This window comes from Myotis lucifugus, unplaced genomic scaffold, assembly GCF_000147115.1.
Source record: "Myotis lucifugus unplaced genomic scaffold, Myoluc2.0 scaffold_458, whole genome shotgun sequence".
NCBI classification, from domain to species: domain Eukaryota; kingdom Metazoa; phylum Chordata; class Mammalia; order Chiroptera; family Vespertilionidae; genus Myotis; species Myotis lucifugus.
In genome coordinates this window covers 762,088-774,680 of record NW_005871506.1, presented here as the reverse complement: position 1 = coordinate 774,680, position 12,593 = coordinate 762,088, and the positions used below count along the sequence as shown (strand labels likewise).

Sequence of the window (12,593 nt, the reverse complement as noted above, 5' to 3'; positions counted from 1 at the left end):
CCGACCATGTATGTATATGATACTTGGATGCTCGTAAGCACTCCTCTCTCTGTAGTTCCTTACTGAGAGGGCTGGTTCTACAAGCTCAAGATTCAAGTTGGGTTTGTAGGGAAGCATGTGAAACCAATGCTCCAGTTGGTTTTGATCTAAATTTGGAGTTTTAAACCCAACCAAGCCTGGTTAACAAGAAGACTGTGTGTGTGCAGGGGGAAGAAAGATGCACGGTGCTCCTACAATCAATATCCTGAGGAAGGAAATGAGAGAGCAGACCTGTAATTGGAAGGATGAGTTTGGGGCTTGGGGACAGATAAAATGCACACGGCCTGCGCGCTCCCTCACTGCTGGTGAGCAGCTGTGTTTGCAAGCATCTGGGCTGGGAGCACCCAGGGCTCGTGTGGCTGTTACTGCAGACAGCCCAGCAGGAGCCAGTAGCAGATTCAGTGGATTGTAATGCCAAGAAGACCCAGTCACAGGTCACAGTTTGTACCAGGTTTGAAAGGTAGGCCCAAGTGAATGCCAATGACTTTATCCAACTGTGAGAAAAGGTAGTACAGGCCCAGAGTTCTCCATCTGGCTCCTGCCAGCACACTCAGACTCAGACCATCCTGTCTCTGAACTGGGTAGTGAAAATGTAAAAGAATAGTTCTTCATGTTGAATATGTAAAAAAAATATCCAAGAGCAGCAATAGGTAGACAGTACACCCAGTCCCTACCAGTCATATAGTTTTACATGAATTTTAGAAGTTGGAAAAAGTCAGCATGAGATGTTTGATAATAGCTCTCAAGGTGCAGGAGGAAAGCATATTTGTGAGAAACTTAGTAAAGGAAACAAAAGCATATTTTAGAAAATATTTATCTTCATAAAAAATAAAACTGATCAAGATGGTAGCATAGGTAAATGATGTACTTGAATCCTCCCACATCACATCAGTTACAACTAAGCTACAGAATAACCATCCTCAGAATTGCCTGAAATCTAGCTAAACAAAAGTCCTATAACTGAGGATATAAAGAGGAAGCCACATCGACACTGGTACGAAAGGCAAAGACTCAGAACGTGCTGTCCTCACACCCTGTAGGGCAGATAAAAATCAGGAGGGATATCTTGGCTGTAGAGGGTCCCTTTGAAGAGCAAGGGATCCCAACCTCACACCAAGTCCTTTAGCCTAGGGTTCCAGTGCCAGGAAGAGAAGCCCCCATATCTTCTTGCTATAAAAACCAGTGGGGATTGAAGCTGAGGGAGACAGAGGGCTGCTAGAGTCTCAGGCAGTTCCTTTTAAAGGGCCCACCCACAGACTTATTCAGACTCACTCCCTCTGAACTCCAGTGCTGGGTCAACAACTCAAATGCACCAGGGACATAAGAAGAGGAACTGAATAGTATGGCATTGGGGTGAAAGCTGGAGGGGCAGCTTTCTCCCAGACAGAAGTGCTGACAGAGGCCATTGTTCGTTTTCTGAGATCCCACCCCACTCCACAGAGTGGGCAGTTGGGCACCATATCTGAGTCTTCATCAACCTGACCGATACTGTTAGCCCCCCCCTGGTGAGTCTCTGAGATCCCGCCCCACCCAACCTGTGGGCCCCATCCCAAGCCAATTCCAGTGGCTTTTCCACACAAATAGCCTATCTTGACTCATTCTTTGGACTTTTCTAAAATCTTTCAAATAAGCAGCATCTGGCCTCAGAGAGACCTGTACCTCTACCTAAGTGATCCGAGGCCCAGCACTAACAGCAGCTGGCCTTAGGTCACAGCTTGGCCTCTCCTGGGATCCTACAAAACACCTACTACACAAGGCCACTCTACCAAGTCCAGGAGATATAGCAGCTCTACCTAATACACAGAAACAAACACAGAGAGGCAGCCAAAATGAGGAGACAGAGAAATGTGTCCCAAATGAAAGAACAGAACAAAACTCCAGAAAAAGAACTAAACAAAATCAAGACAAGCAATCTACTCAATGAAGAGTTCAAAACACTGGTTATAAAGATGCTCAATTAACTTAGGGGAAGAGTAGATGAACTTAGTAAGAACTTCAACAAAGGGATAGGAAACACAAAAACAGACCAGTCAGAAATAAAAGAGCAATAAAACAATTTAAAGAAGCAAAAGATCTATGTGGTCTGAAGAGAAACCAGCACATCTAGGAGCTTTTCCTTAGAGAGACGTTGATGGGGTGGCAGGCACCCTATGACATCCCTTCACTCCCACGGTATTTATTGAGCACTTACTATGTGCCGAGCTCTTCACAGGAGCGCAGAACTCAGATATGATCCAGGCTCTCATGGTATTTATATCCCCTGACAAACCTAGGACAGCTCATTACACACTCATTTAGTGACAGTTGTGATGAGGAAGTTCAGAGCCTGAACTTTCAGCAGGGACACCGAGTCTCCACTGGGCCCCGGGACTCTCCAAGGACATGAGACTTGAGAGGAGCAAGGACTTGAGCGCTGAGTGACCCACAAGAAGCGAGCGAGCCAGCCTCGCTCAGGAGCAGCAGGAGCAGGACGGCAGCTGGTGTCCCAGGAATGAACCCACTGCACACCTTGCCCTGCGGTGCCGCCCCCTCCTCAAATCTCACGGCTTCTGTTCTTTAGGTGGAATCTTTCCTGTTCCCAGAGCTAAAAGGATATAACCTGGTTCTTGGAACCGTTAACCCTGAAGAAAAGCTGGTTTCTGACTACGTGGATCAGGCTTTCCAGGTCTATCAGAAAAACCAAGTCGGCCCCCACAAGTAAGTTGGTGTAGCTGTAACTTAGCCTTTGGGCATTGGCTTACCATTCTTAACTGCCTTCAAGGGAATGCTCTCTGCTCCCACACAGCTGAAACGGTGCATAATCATAGCCAATGGCTGCTTACCGGGGAATTACACGCATCCCCGTTTCACACATGAGGACGCGTGGCCCAGAAAGCAAACCGGAGAACCAGAGTTCACACTCCGGTACAGTCCACTTCCAGGACCTGAAACCGTGTGGCCAGACAGGTTAGAAATGTCTGGGCTGTAGGAAGGTGACACGGCGCCAGCAGGCCTGGCAGCACCCCTTCGTCTGATTGACAGGCAGGTATTTCCGCAGTGAGAGTGAGGACATGCCCACCAGCAGCCCACATCCGCTCAGGCAGCTTTTGCTATTCGATGAATTTTAGAGCAGCTCTCTGCTTCCAGAGCTCGCTGGACTTCGGGGTGGGAGGACAGGGACCGAGGACAAGTGCTCTGCATGCCCTGAGTGGTGACACTGGGAGCACATGGCATTTGCTCGCGTGAGCAGGCATGCGTTTGGGGGATGGCGGATGCAACTGCTAGCTTCTACACGGAGACCCTGCGAGTGGAGAGGATGTTATCCACAGTCACCACGGGACTGTCCCACACAAGCCAGGACACGTGCTCACCCTCACCTGGGCTCGTGGCGCAGCTCTGTTGATGTTAGAACAGGACGCTGCACTGAGGGGGCTGCCTGCGCATAGCAGGGTTTGTAGCAGCGTCCCTGGCCTCTACCCTTTCATGACATGCCAGCGGGACTCTACAATGACGGCGACGATAAACGGCCCAAGGCATAGCCAAGTGTCCCCTGGGAGCAAAACCCACCCCTGATGAGAACTGCTAACCTGGTCTGAAAACCACAGACTCGGATGGGCAGCCCCCCGCCTGTGCATGTGGCTCGGAGCCTCAGTGGGAAACCCGGCCGGCCCTGTTCGCGGGGGCGGGTGGCCCTCCCAGTTTGCTCTCTGACTTGCAGCTCCGGGGTTCCCCTGCGTCTCGGTCTCTGAGTCTCTGAAGTCGGTCATCCTGTGGAAGAGTGCCACTGGCCCCCGGTTAACTCTGCTCCTCGTAGCATCTATATGTTCACGGGACTCAGTGGGAGCATCCCAATACATCCTCCCATCCGAGAGAAACCGCCCAGCCCTTCCGCGAGATCTGCTAATGGACGGAGGGAAACTTAATTTTATTCCATTGGTTTTAGTTCATTCGTTCCAAATTTTCATCTTAAAATTGAGACCCACAGCTTTAGAGCTGGAAGGAGGGATGGGGTCATGGCTATCGCACGCCCGCTGTGCGTCAGGCTCCGTGGTAACTTCATAGACCTTGTTGCAGTTGTGCTCTAAGGAGTTACTATTCCCACTTTAGTTAGAGACACTGCTCTTTGAAAAAGAGAAATATCTTGTCTAAGTTCATGTCGCCAGGAGGTAACAAAACTGGAATTTTCAGTCGAAGTTCTGCATTTCCCGTTCCATGTACCCTGTCAGCTTCTATTCCTCTGTCTTGGTTTGGGCTGATTTTCAGTGTGTCTCCGCATTTGCCGCTCTGACTAAGCTAACTTGTGGCCCGTGTTTGTGTGTTTGATTCTATGCCCTTCGACATGCAAGATACTTAAATGTCTACAGAAAGTATGACGACTTATTGGATAACACGGCAGAGCAGAGCATCACGGCATTCCTGAAAGAAAATCATGAAATTGATGACTTTGTGACGGTAGGAGATGCCACTGGACATTTCGTGTCGTGGTGATGTGTGCTGCACACGCGCAGTGGGTGGCCTCGGCCCCCTGGTGGCGGTTGTGTGCTGTGCTGCAATCTGAGGGGGTGGCCAGGGCCGAGGCTGCGGGCAACGCGCAGAGGCCACTGATGAACTGACTAGTGAATGTGCTCCTTTTACAGAAGATAAATAGCATAAAAAAGCGGAAAAACGAAATTGCGTCCATGCACATTTCCGTGCCGCTGGCCATGTTCTGCCTTGACACCATGGCCCTCAATTACGACCTCTGTGAGCGAGCCCAGAACCTGAAAGACCGCCTGATTCAGTACCAAGTGGATGTGAACCGGGACACCAATGCCAGGTACTGCCAGGTGTGCGGAGAAAGAGCACTGAGAGTTGGCACAAACGGGGGGATGTAGACAGAATTTGCACCTCCCAACAATGACCAGGCTGAACCCAAATGAGGGTGGCAGGGAATTCAAGTTCGGCTGGAAGGTGAGCAGCAGTGAGACACCGTGGGGCTTGGAGCGAGGGGGAGGGGAAGTGAGGGGGGTAGTGCCCCTCTCAGACCCTTCAGCCTTCGCTTGCTTGCCAGGCCGCTGGGTGCTGCTGCCCACCACCTAGCCTGCGCGCCATGCAGGCCTCTGCTGGATAGGGCTGGAGGTCTGTCGTTCCGGAAGCCGGATGTTGTGCCTTCACTTTACGGATGAGTATCGATACATCAGTCGAAATGGTGTTGGTTGTAAGGAGAGAAGCCCAAACAGGCTGGCGAGAGTAAAAAAGGGAGCCTGGGGCTCACACGTTGGAAAGTTCAGGGGTTGCTGACTTCAGCCCTCAGCCCGGCAGTCAGGGCCCAGGCTCCCTCCCTCCCTCAGCTCCCTGTGTTGGCTGCGTCCCGACAGGCTCTCTGGTGTGTGCACCCCAGCAGCTCTGGCTCACAGCCTCTCAGGTTCCGTCCAGAGGGAAAAGGTTTCTGCTGTCCCAACGGCCTCCCCGCAGCCCTGGCCTGCGTGACGCTGGCCCGCAGCTCACCTGCGCAGCAGCAGACCGGCGAGGACGGCTGCCATCAGGGCGGGGTTCCTGTCTCCGGGGTGGATGTCACCCTACTAGGCCACGTGGACTGAGAGGGAGAGGGCTCCCCCGGAAGGCTTGGGCGTGGTTGGCAGAGAGGGATGGTGTGGAGAGGCTGGGCAGCACCTCTGCCCCCGTGTCCCGTGAGTGTCACGGAACAGCTCATCCCTGCTCCAGCTGTTCCTTAGGGAGCTCTACACCACAGGCTGCGCGATTGAGGAATAATGGTCCCTGTTATGCAGTGTTACATGTGATCCACATAAATGTAAACATGTGTAAGCTTAGCATTTATAGTACTTTAAGGGTTACAAGTTACCTGTCAGAAACTCACTAACAAATTAATGATATAGTAGCTACCGTTTTCCCAGCCCAGCGTCCCGTCCAGGGGCTGTGAGCATCTGAGCGCTGCCGTCCGGTGAGGCCTCCACAGAGCCCGAGAGGCGGCGTGCTCTTCCCTGCACGTGCTCACGAAGGGGGGCCTCTGAGAGGGCAGCGAGCGACACCCCAGCACCACCGCACAGCCTCTCAGGGCTGGTGACGCGGAGGGTCCGGCGCCGGAGCCAGAGCTGGGTTTGAACCTTGTGTTTCCTGGCTGTGCGTCCCCTGTGGTCACCTGTAGGGACCAGTTCTCTGCCTGTAGGATGAAGGTTGGGATGGAGAGTACAAGGCTTGAGCCTTCATGCTACGGGGACACTTTCTTTGGAAAGTTTCAGCATCAAGAAAGTGTTTCCTAAGCAGTAGTGCATCCACCCTCCTCAAAATAAAAGTATAATTCCCTGATGTCTTTTTAATATAAAGGAAAATAAGGGTCCTGTTATGAGACCAAGGATTCTTCAGGATGCAGAGCCCCAGGCTGGTGCGGAGTTCCGAAGTTTCTTTCTGCCTTCACACCGGAGACTCTGACTGATTTGACCTTCCCAACAAGCCCCTGAGGTGGGGAGGCAGACAGAAGCCCCCTTACTGAGCGGGGGGGAAATGAGGCTCAGAAAGGAAGCCTAACTTGCCCAAGAAAGTGAGTTTGAGTCTCCTGATCCCAGGCCCTGTCCTGGCCACCTCACTGTCCTGTTTCCAGTGCTAGGTGTGCCTGGGACGGGGCGCCCTGGGCAGAAGGATGGAGTGCGGCCATTTGCATCTAAGTTGCTAGAGCGGTGACCTGAAGTATTGACCAATTGCAGGGCCCTGAGCAGAGACATGAGAAGTTTTCCCTGTGGTCCAGCTGCTTGTTTTCTTCGGGGTGTGAAGTCCTGTCCAAAATAAGGACATCAGTAGAAAGAGGGCACAGATCGGTACGCGTTGCTGGTCTCCCTTATGCTGTCCCCGGCATGGGCAGAGAATAGCATTGTCTATGGGACCCTGGCCTTTCAGGGCTTTTATTTTGTTTTGTTTTTTTCTTCTTGTATGTTCCCTGACCAGGGATCAAACCCACAACCTTGGTGTATGAGGATGTTGCCCTAACCAACTGAGCTACCAGGCCGGGGCCCGGCCTTTTAGGTTTTAAATCATATTATCAGTACATGTAGAAGGCAAGGTTTCCTGTCTTCAGTTTATCCTGGATATCGCTACGGAGTTGTGTTGATATCATCGGGTCATATTCAGGGCCTTTAGAGGGTCTAGGAAATAGTGAGTCTGCTACCCTCTGAGCCTCCAGGGAGCTGACAGCCAGCAGCCAGATGATATTTACTCTGAATTCTCATACAAAAGGGAAGAAGGATGGATTCTATCAGGGAGGAGTCTGTGGGGCTGAGAGCATCTATCTGCGTTAGTTAGTTAGTTAGTTAGTTAGGCCAAATGCTATAACGCATAGACCCAAGATGTTATGATCAAACACAATAGAAGTTTATTTCTTGCTCAGGGTAGCTCCAGACTCATGGAGGAGAAATACTATGTGCATTCAAAAACTCAAGCAAGATGGTAACTTTACATCTTCAACATGTAGCTTTCAAGGTCGTTTTAAGTGTTGAGACCCTGGGCAGTCGGGGGGAGAGAGAGCATGGAGCATGGAGAGAGCAAGGACACTGTTATGTGCTGCACCTGTGAGTGGCGGTTGCACTGCTTCCCACTCCCAAGGACTGGACCTCAGTCACACGATCTGAGTTGTGCTCTCCCACAGTTCGTATGTCGCAGTCTGTCTGAGTCCATTTGAGCTGCTATGACAGACTGCCACAGCCTGGGTGGCTTCTAAGCAAGAGGAGTTTGTTGCTCACAGTCCTGGAGGCTAGAGGTGCCTGGTTCATAGACACCCTTCTTCTCGCTGTGTCCTCACAAAGCAGAAAGGGGAGGGAGCGCCTTTATTGGGCACGAATCCCTTGTGCGTGGTCATAACCCTCCTGATACTCTCCACCCAACGCCACCTCCAAATATCATCACGTTAGGGATTGGGTTTCAGCATGTGAATTTTGGGGGTGCACACGCACATCTGCATGCCCAGTGTGACTGCTTGGAGACCGGCCTGTAGAGGGCGATGAGGTTAAATGAGGTCATAGGTTGTGTCCCTTATAAGAAGGGACGAGACACCAAAACCCTCCTCCTGTCTGCCACGTGAGGACACGGGAAGAGCGTCTCCCTGCCAGCCAGAAAGCGAGTCCTCACCAGGAACCGAACCAGCTGGCACACTGACCCTGACTTCCGCCTCCAGCCTGTGAGACAATGAAGTCCTGTTGTTTAAGCCGCCCAGTGATACTTTGTGATGGTAACCGAGCTGACTAGTAAAATGCCCAACGAAAGCTCTGCAGGAGGCTGGGGAATATAACCCACCTCTGGGGCCGAGAAGGGGAGAATGCTCTGGACGCAGGCCGCACAGCAGACACTTCTCTCGATAGAACTGTGTCCAATTCGTTCCTAAACTCAGCACCAGCTGCAAGGTGGTGTGGCATTTTCTCTTCAGTTTGGTGCAAGTCGCTCTATGACGAAGGGGCACCGTTATGTTAAGAAGGAATGTTGAAGGCTGAGAACACGGAGAGGAGTGGTTCTGCGACCTGGTGACCAGCGGCATGTAGCAATCAGTAAACATGACGACGGCCGTTTTACCCACATGTCCTGAGGGCCACTCTGTGCTAGGCAGGGAGGCAGTGGAGATCATTTGTTCCTAATTATACTTAAAATGCTGAAGACTGAGATTCACTGGCTTTTGTATACATTGAGCATATTCAAATTATCCGTATAGTAACACGCTCTCTCACAGTGCGGCTGAGGAGGAGCTGGCAGTTAGGTCCAACAGTGCCAGGAGTTGAACGTAAATGTCTCTGGATGGCCTGCAGCACCTGAGGATGAGCTGGCTGGCGTGCTGCAGGAGCAGTGCCTGTACTGTAGGACTCTACTCCAGCATAAAATCTGAGGAGTTGCTGGTGCTGGCCGTATTCTTGCTATTGTTTTGGTCTGAATCTGAATTCTACTCAGTATATTTGTGAAGAGTACAGCTCTGCAATCAGTTGAACCAGGTTCCGATCCTGGATTTGACACCTGCACACCGTGTTGCTTTGGGTCAAGTTAGTCAGCCTCGCTTTCTCCCAAACTGCTGGTAGTAACAGTTCCTACCTCTTAGGATAGCTGTGAGGCTTAAACGAGCTGATATATGATTGCAGTGGGGGCGTGGCACCTTGTAACAGGCTTGGCACATGCCAGATAGCACTGCCACCACTCGGGAAGTATTCCTGAAGTGCAGTGTGCATGTGGGCGTCATGCATCGGGCTGCAGGCAGAGAACAGCTGGACATCATCATCCTGGTCTCCAGCTAGGAATCCCGTCTGCTCGCACCGCGAGTCTTGTAGGAGGGCTGGCGGAGGGCGGTGGTGCTGATGGCTGACTTCTGTTCCGCAGCATTTGCCACCAGTACAGCAGCATCGCAGAGAAAGTCAGCGAGATCCCTGCCAACACCGAGGAGCTGGTGTCCCTCATCGCGTTCCTCAGGAAATCCAGCGACGTCACTGTGTTCAAACTCAGGAGGCAGCTGAGGGATGCGGCCGAGCGGCTGGAGTTCCTGATGGACTTCGCAGACTTGCCCCGTAAGCCGAGGCCCTGCGCCCACATGCAAGCATGCGTGTGCGTTTTCAGGGAAGGAGTGGGGACGAGTTTGCAATCCCAGCACTGAACGTGGAGATGGGAGCTGCCTCGGTGTCCCTGTATGTCAGAGGCACTCACCACACAGGAGCTCGACCACACAAAGGGCGTCTGACTGTCAGACAAAAAGGAGAAACGTCTGGGTGTGGCCGGGCCTTCACAGCGTCCCGGCCCCTCACAGCGTGGCTGGGCCCTTCACAGCGTGGCCGGGCCCCTCACAGCATGGCTGGCCAAGTTGGAGTTTGTAAAGACCAGGTTCTGCAGAAGCTGATGTGCTGGCCCTTCGTCAGCCACGCCTCAGAGCTGCTTTCATCTGGAAACACCTGTGGATGCCCGGTGTTCACAGGGTGGGGCTGAGGGAGGAGCGAGGAGCCTGGGGGGACAAGTCGCTCTCTAACCCCTCACACATTTCCTGGGCTGTGCCTCCGGGTGAGCAGGCCCCGGGTCCTCTCACTGCGCTCTGCCTCAGCCAGGGGCAGGGGGAGCCACGTGACAGGAAGGACATCTGGCATGGATATCATCACTGACACGTAACTCAGTGAGGGAAAATTGTTTAGAGATTAGAACCTGAACATCACCCCAGGCTTTGAGTCCACTCCCCGCCTGGGAAGGCGGTCAGGCCAGACGTGAGGACGTGGCTGGCGAGGCTATTAGACCTGGGCTTCCAGTCTGCGCCCCACGTTCTCGTGTGACCTCGGCCCCTTCCTTACTGCTGCCCACCTGTGAAACCAAGGGGGTCACGCGGTCTGCCTTCCGGCGGCCGGGCCGTGGTGAGGGCTGAGTGATGTGGGCTGTCACCCCACCGCGGGCCCCGCACTGCCCGCCACGCCGTCGCCCTCCTGTCCTCTCGCTGACACGTGGCACAGCCCTGAGCAGGGGTATGTGTTTTGCAGACGAGGACATCAAGCTGAACAGCACCCTCTTCCTCTGGCCAGACCAGATCGAAGATGTCTTTGAAAACAGCCGAAACCTGCTCACGAGCAAGAGGGACCAGGCGGAGGTGGACCTCTTTAAAAGGTACGGGGAGTCTGTGTGACAAATGACACCCAGCTTCATGACACCCTGCAGTCCCCTGGTTCTGCTGGACCCCCGGCCCCTCCCAGCAGAGTGTGGGCAAAGGCTGCAGGTAGAAGGAAGTTCCTCGTGTTCCCACTGAGGGGAGCTAAGCCTCCTTCACCGGGACCCCTGCCAAGGCCTTCCCTCCCTGCCTGGAACCATTGAAACTTGGCGGTGCAGGGAGAGAAGAGGTAAAAACAGCAGCCTGAGAACAGCTCCACAATAACAGCAGGAGCGTCAGCCCGGCCTGGGAGGCGTCAGGACAGGGAGACAGGCGGGGCAGGAGGCCGGGAGACCCAGGCACAGCTTTCTGCTCGGTGCTGGGGCGGCAGTGACTGTGTGCTCTCCTTCCTTCCGATGGAGTCTCACTATGCACCATGCTCTGCTCTGACCATGCAGTGTGTGTGCCTGCCACGTAAAGGCTTCACCCGGTGGCAGGGAAGCACAGGCAGACGGCACAACCGGACAGTGTGCGGAATGTGGCCAAGGGCCGTGCGCGGGGCCCACACACTCACACACGCACCAGCACACACCCCAGCTTGGTTACGAACAAACGTTTACGCCAATTACTATCCCCTCTGCATGCAAGTCTCCCACTTCAGTCCCTCATTCCTGCAAGTCCAAGAAAGGGCAGGAGGAGATAAAAGCAGGGATGTCTACTGAGAATGGGAGTTTGGGCTAAAGGGTGAAGCCATTTAGTCACTTCCTTCAAAATATAGCCTAGATCTGCTACCCCCCCCACCCCACCCCCCAAAAAAAGAAACAGAGGATGTGTGTGTGCACATGAACTTTCTCTTCCAGTAGCTCAATCCTCTCTCAACCGAAATGGATACTGTCCCCAGAACCCACAGCTTAGCCCAATGGGTGGGACTGATTTTTTCAATTAACAGACTTTACTTTTTGGAACAGTATTAAGTTCACAACAAAACTGAGCAAAAGTACAGAATTTCCCGAAACTCCCATCCCGACACACATCCTCCCCTGCACGGGAATGGGTTGTGGATGCCTGACCTGGAAGCAGAGCCCCTGTGTGTGGGTTCGATGAGCCTCGGTGTCCTGTCTGGGAAGTGGGGTGACAGCAGGCCCAGAGCACTGATCTCACGAGGGCTCTGCTGGGGAAGCGGGTGAGATGGTGCCCTGGCGTCCAGCATTCAGAGTCTGTCAGTGACTTTCAGCAATGACTTCTCAGGGGAGAAAAAGTCCTCTTCACGTGGCGCTCCCACCCCGGGCGCCCTTGCAGGGCGTCTGTGAGACTCAGACACAGTGAGTGCTGAGGAGGCTCAGAGGACTGAGGGGGCCCTGGGGGAGGGGGCAGCTGTTACTTAGGGGGAGAGGGCTGGGCTTCTCCTTCCTGGGCAGCTCTCAGCTGGACACCACTGGCGGCTCCTGAGCTCTCAGCACCAGGGCGAAGAGCTGCAATAGGAAAGTCAGGCAGGAGAGGCCCGCAGGCCTGGGCTCAGCCCTCGTTACTGAGCCCTCAGCCCTCCGGCCATCACCTCTGCCTCCATCCTGAGAACAGCTGTGAAGAGAGCTGAGCAATATTTATTCACTCATTCATCCTCTGTGACAACACTCCTATTCCCTATCCAAGAAATGTGACTGTGTTTCCCAGCCCACATTAATCTTTGGCTTCGGGCCTAATTATTCTCCATTGCTGTGCCCACCCCACCCCCCACCCCCCACCCCTCCCCTGGCTGTGCTGCTCCCAGTGCACTGAGCAGGCAGGCTCAGTGCAGAGAGCTGGGGCTGGGGCAGCCATGGCCAAACTACGGCCCGGCCTGCGGATCCAGCCCCTTTGAAATGAATAAAACTAAAAAAAAAAAAAAAAGACCGTACCCTTTTATGTAATGATGTTTACTTTGAATTTATATTAGTTCACACAAACACTCCATCCATGCTTTTGTTCCGGCCCTCCGGTCCAGTTTAAGAACCCATTG

At 53.2% G+C, this 12,593-nt stretch overlaps 1 protein-coding gene across 1 annotated transcript in view; it reads left to right on the top strand.

Moving 5' to 3' along the window:
• DNAH3 (dynein axonemal heavy chain 3) overlaps positions 1-12,593 on the top strand; it is a gene marked incomplete at its 5' end in the record, with an annotated part of 172,487 nt that overhangs the window by 19,398 nt on the left and 140,496 nt on the right. Inside the window, 5 exon segments of the mRNA XM_023744381.1 lie at positions 2,600-2,736; positions 4,365-4,470; positions 4,656-4,834; positions 9,361-9,545; positions 10,494-10,617. Coding sequence (XP_023600149.1) covers positions 2,600-2,736; positions 4,365-4,470; positions 4,656-4,834; positions 9,361-9,545; positions 10,494-10,617 — 731 coding nt within the window.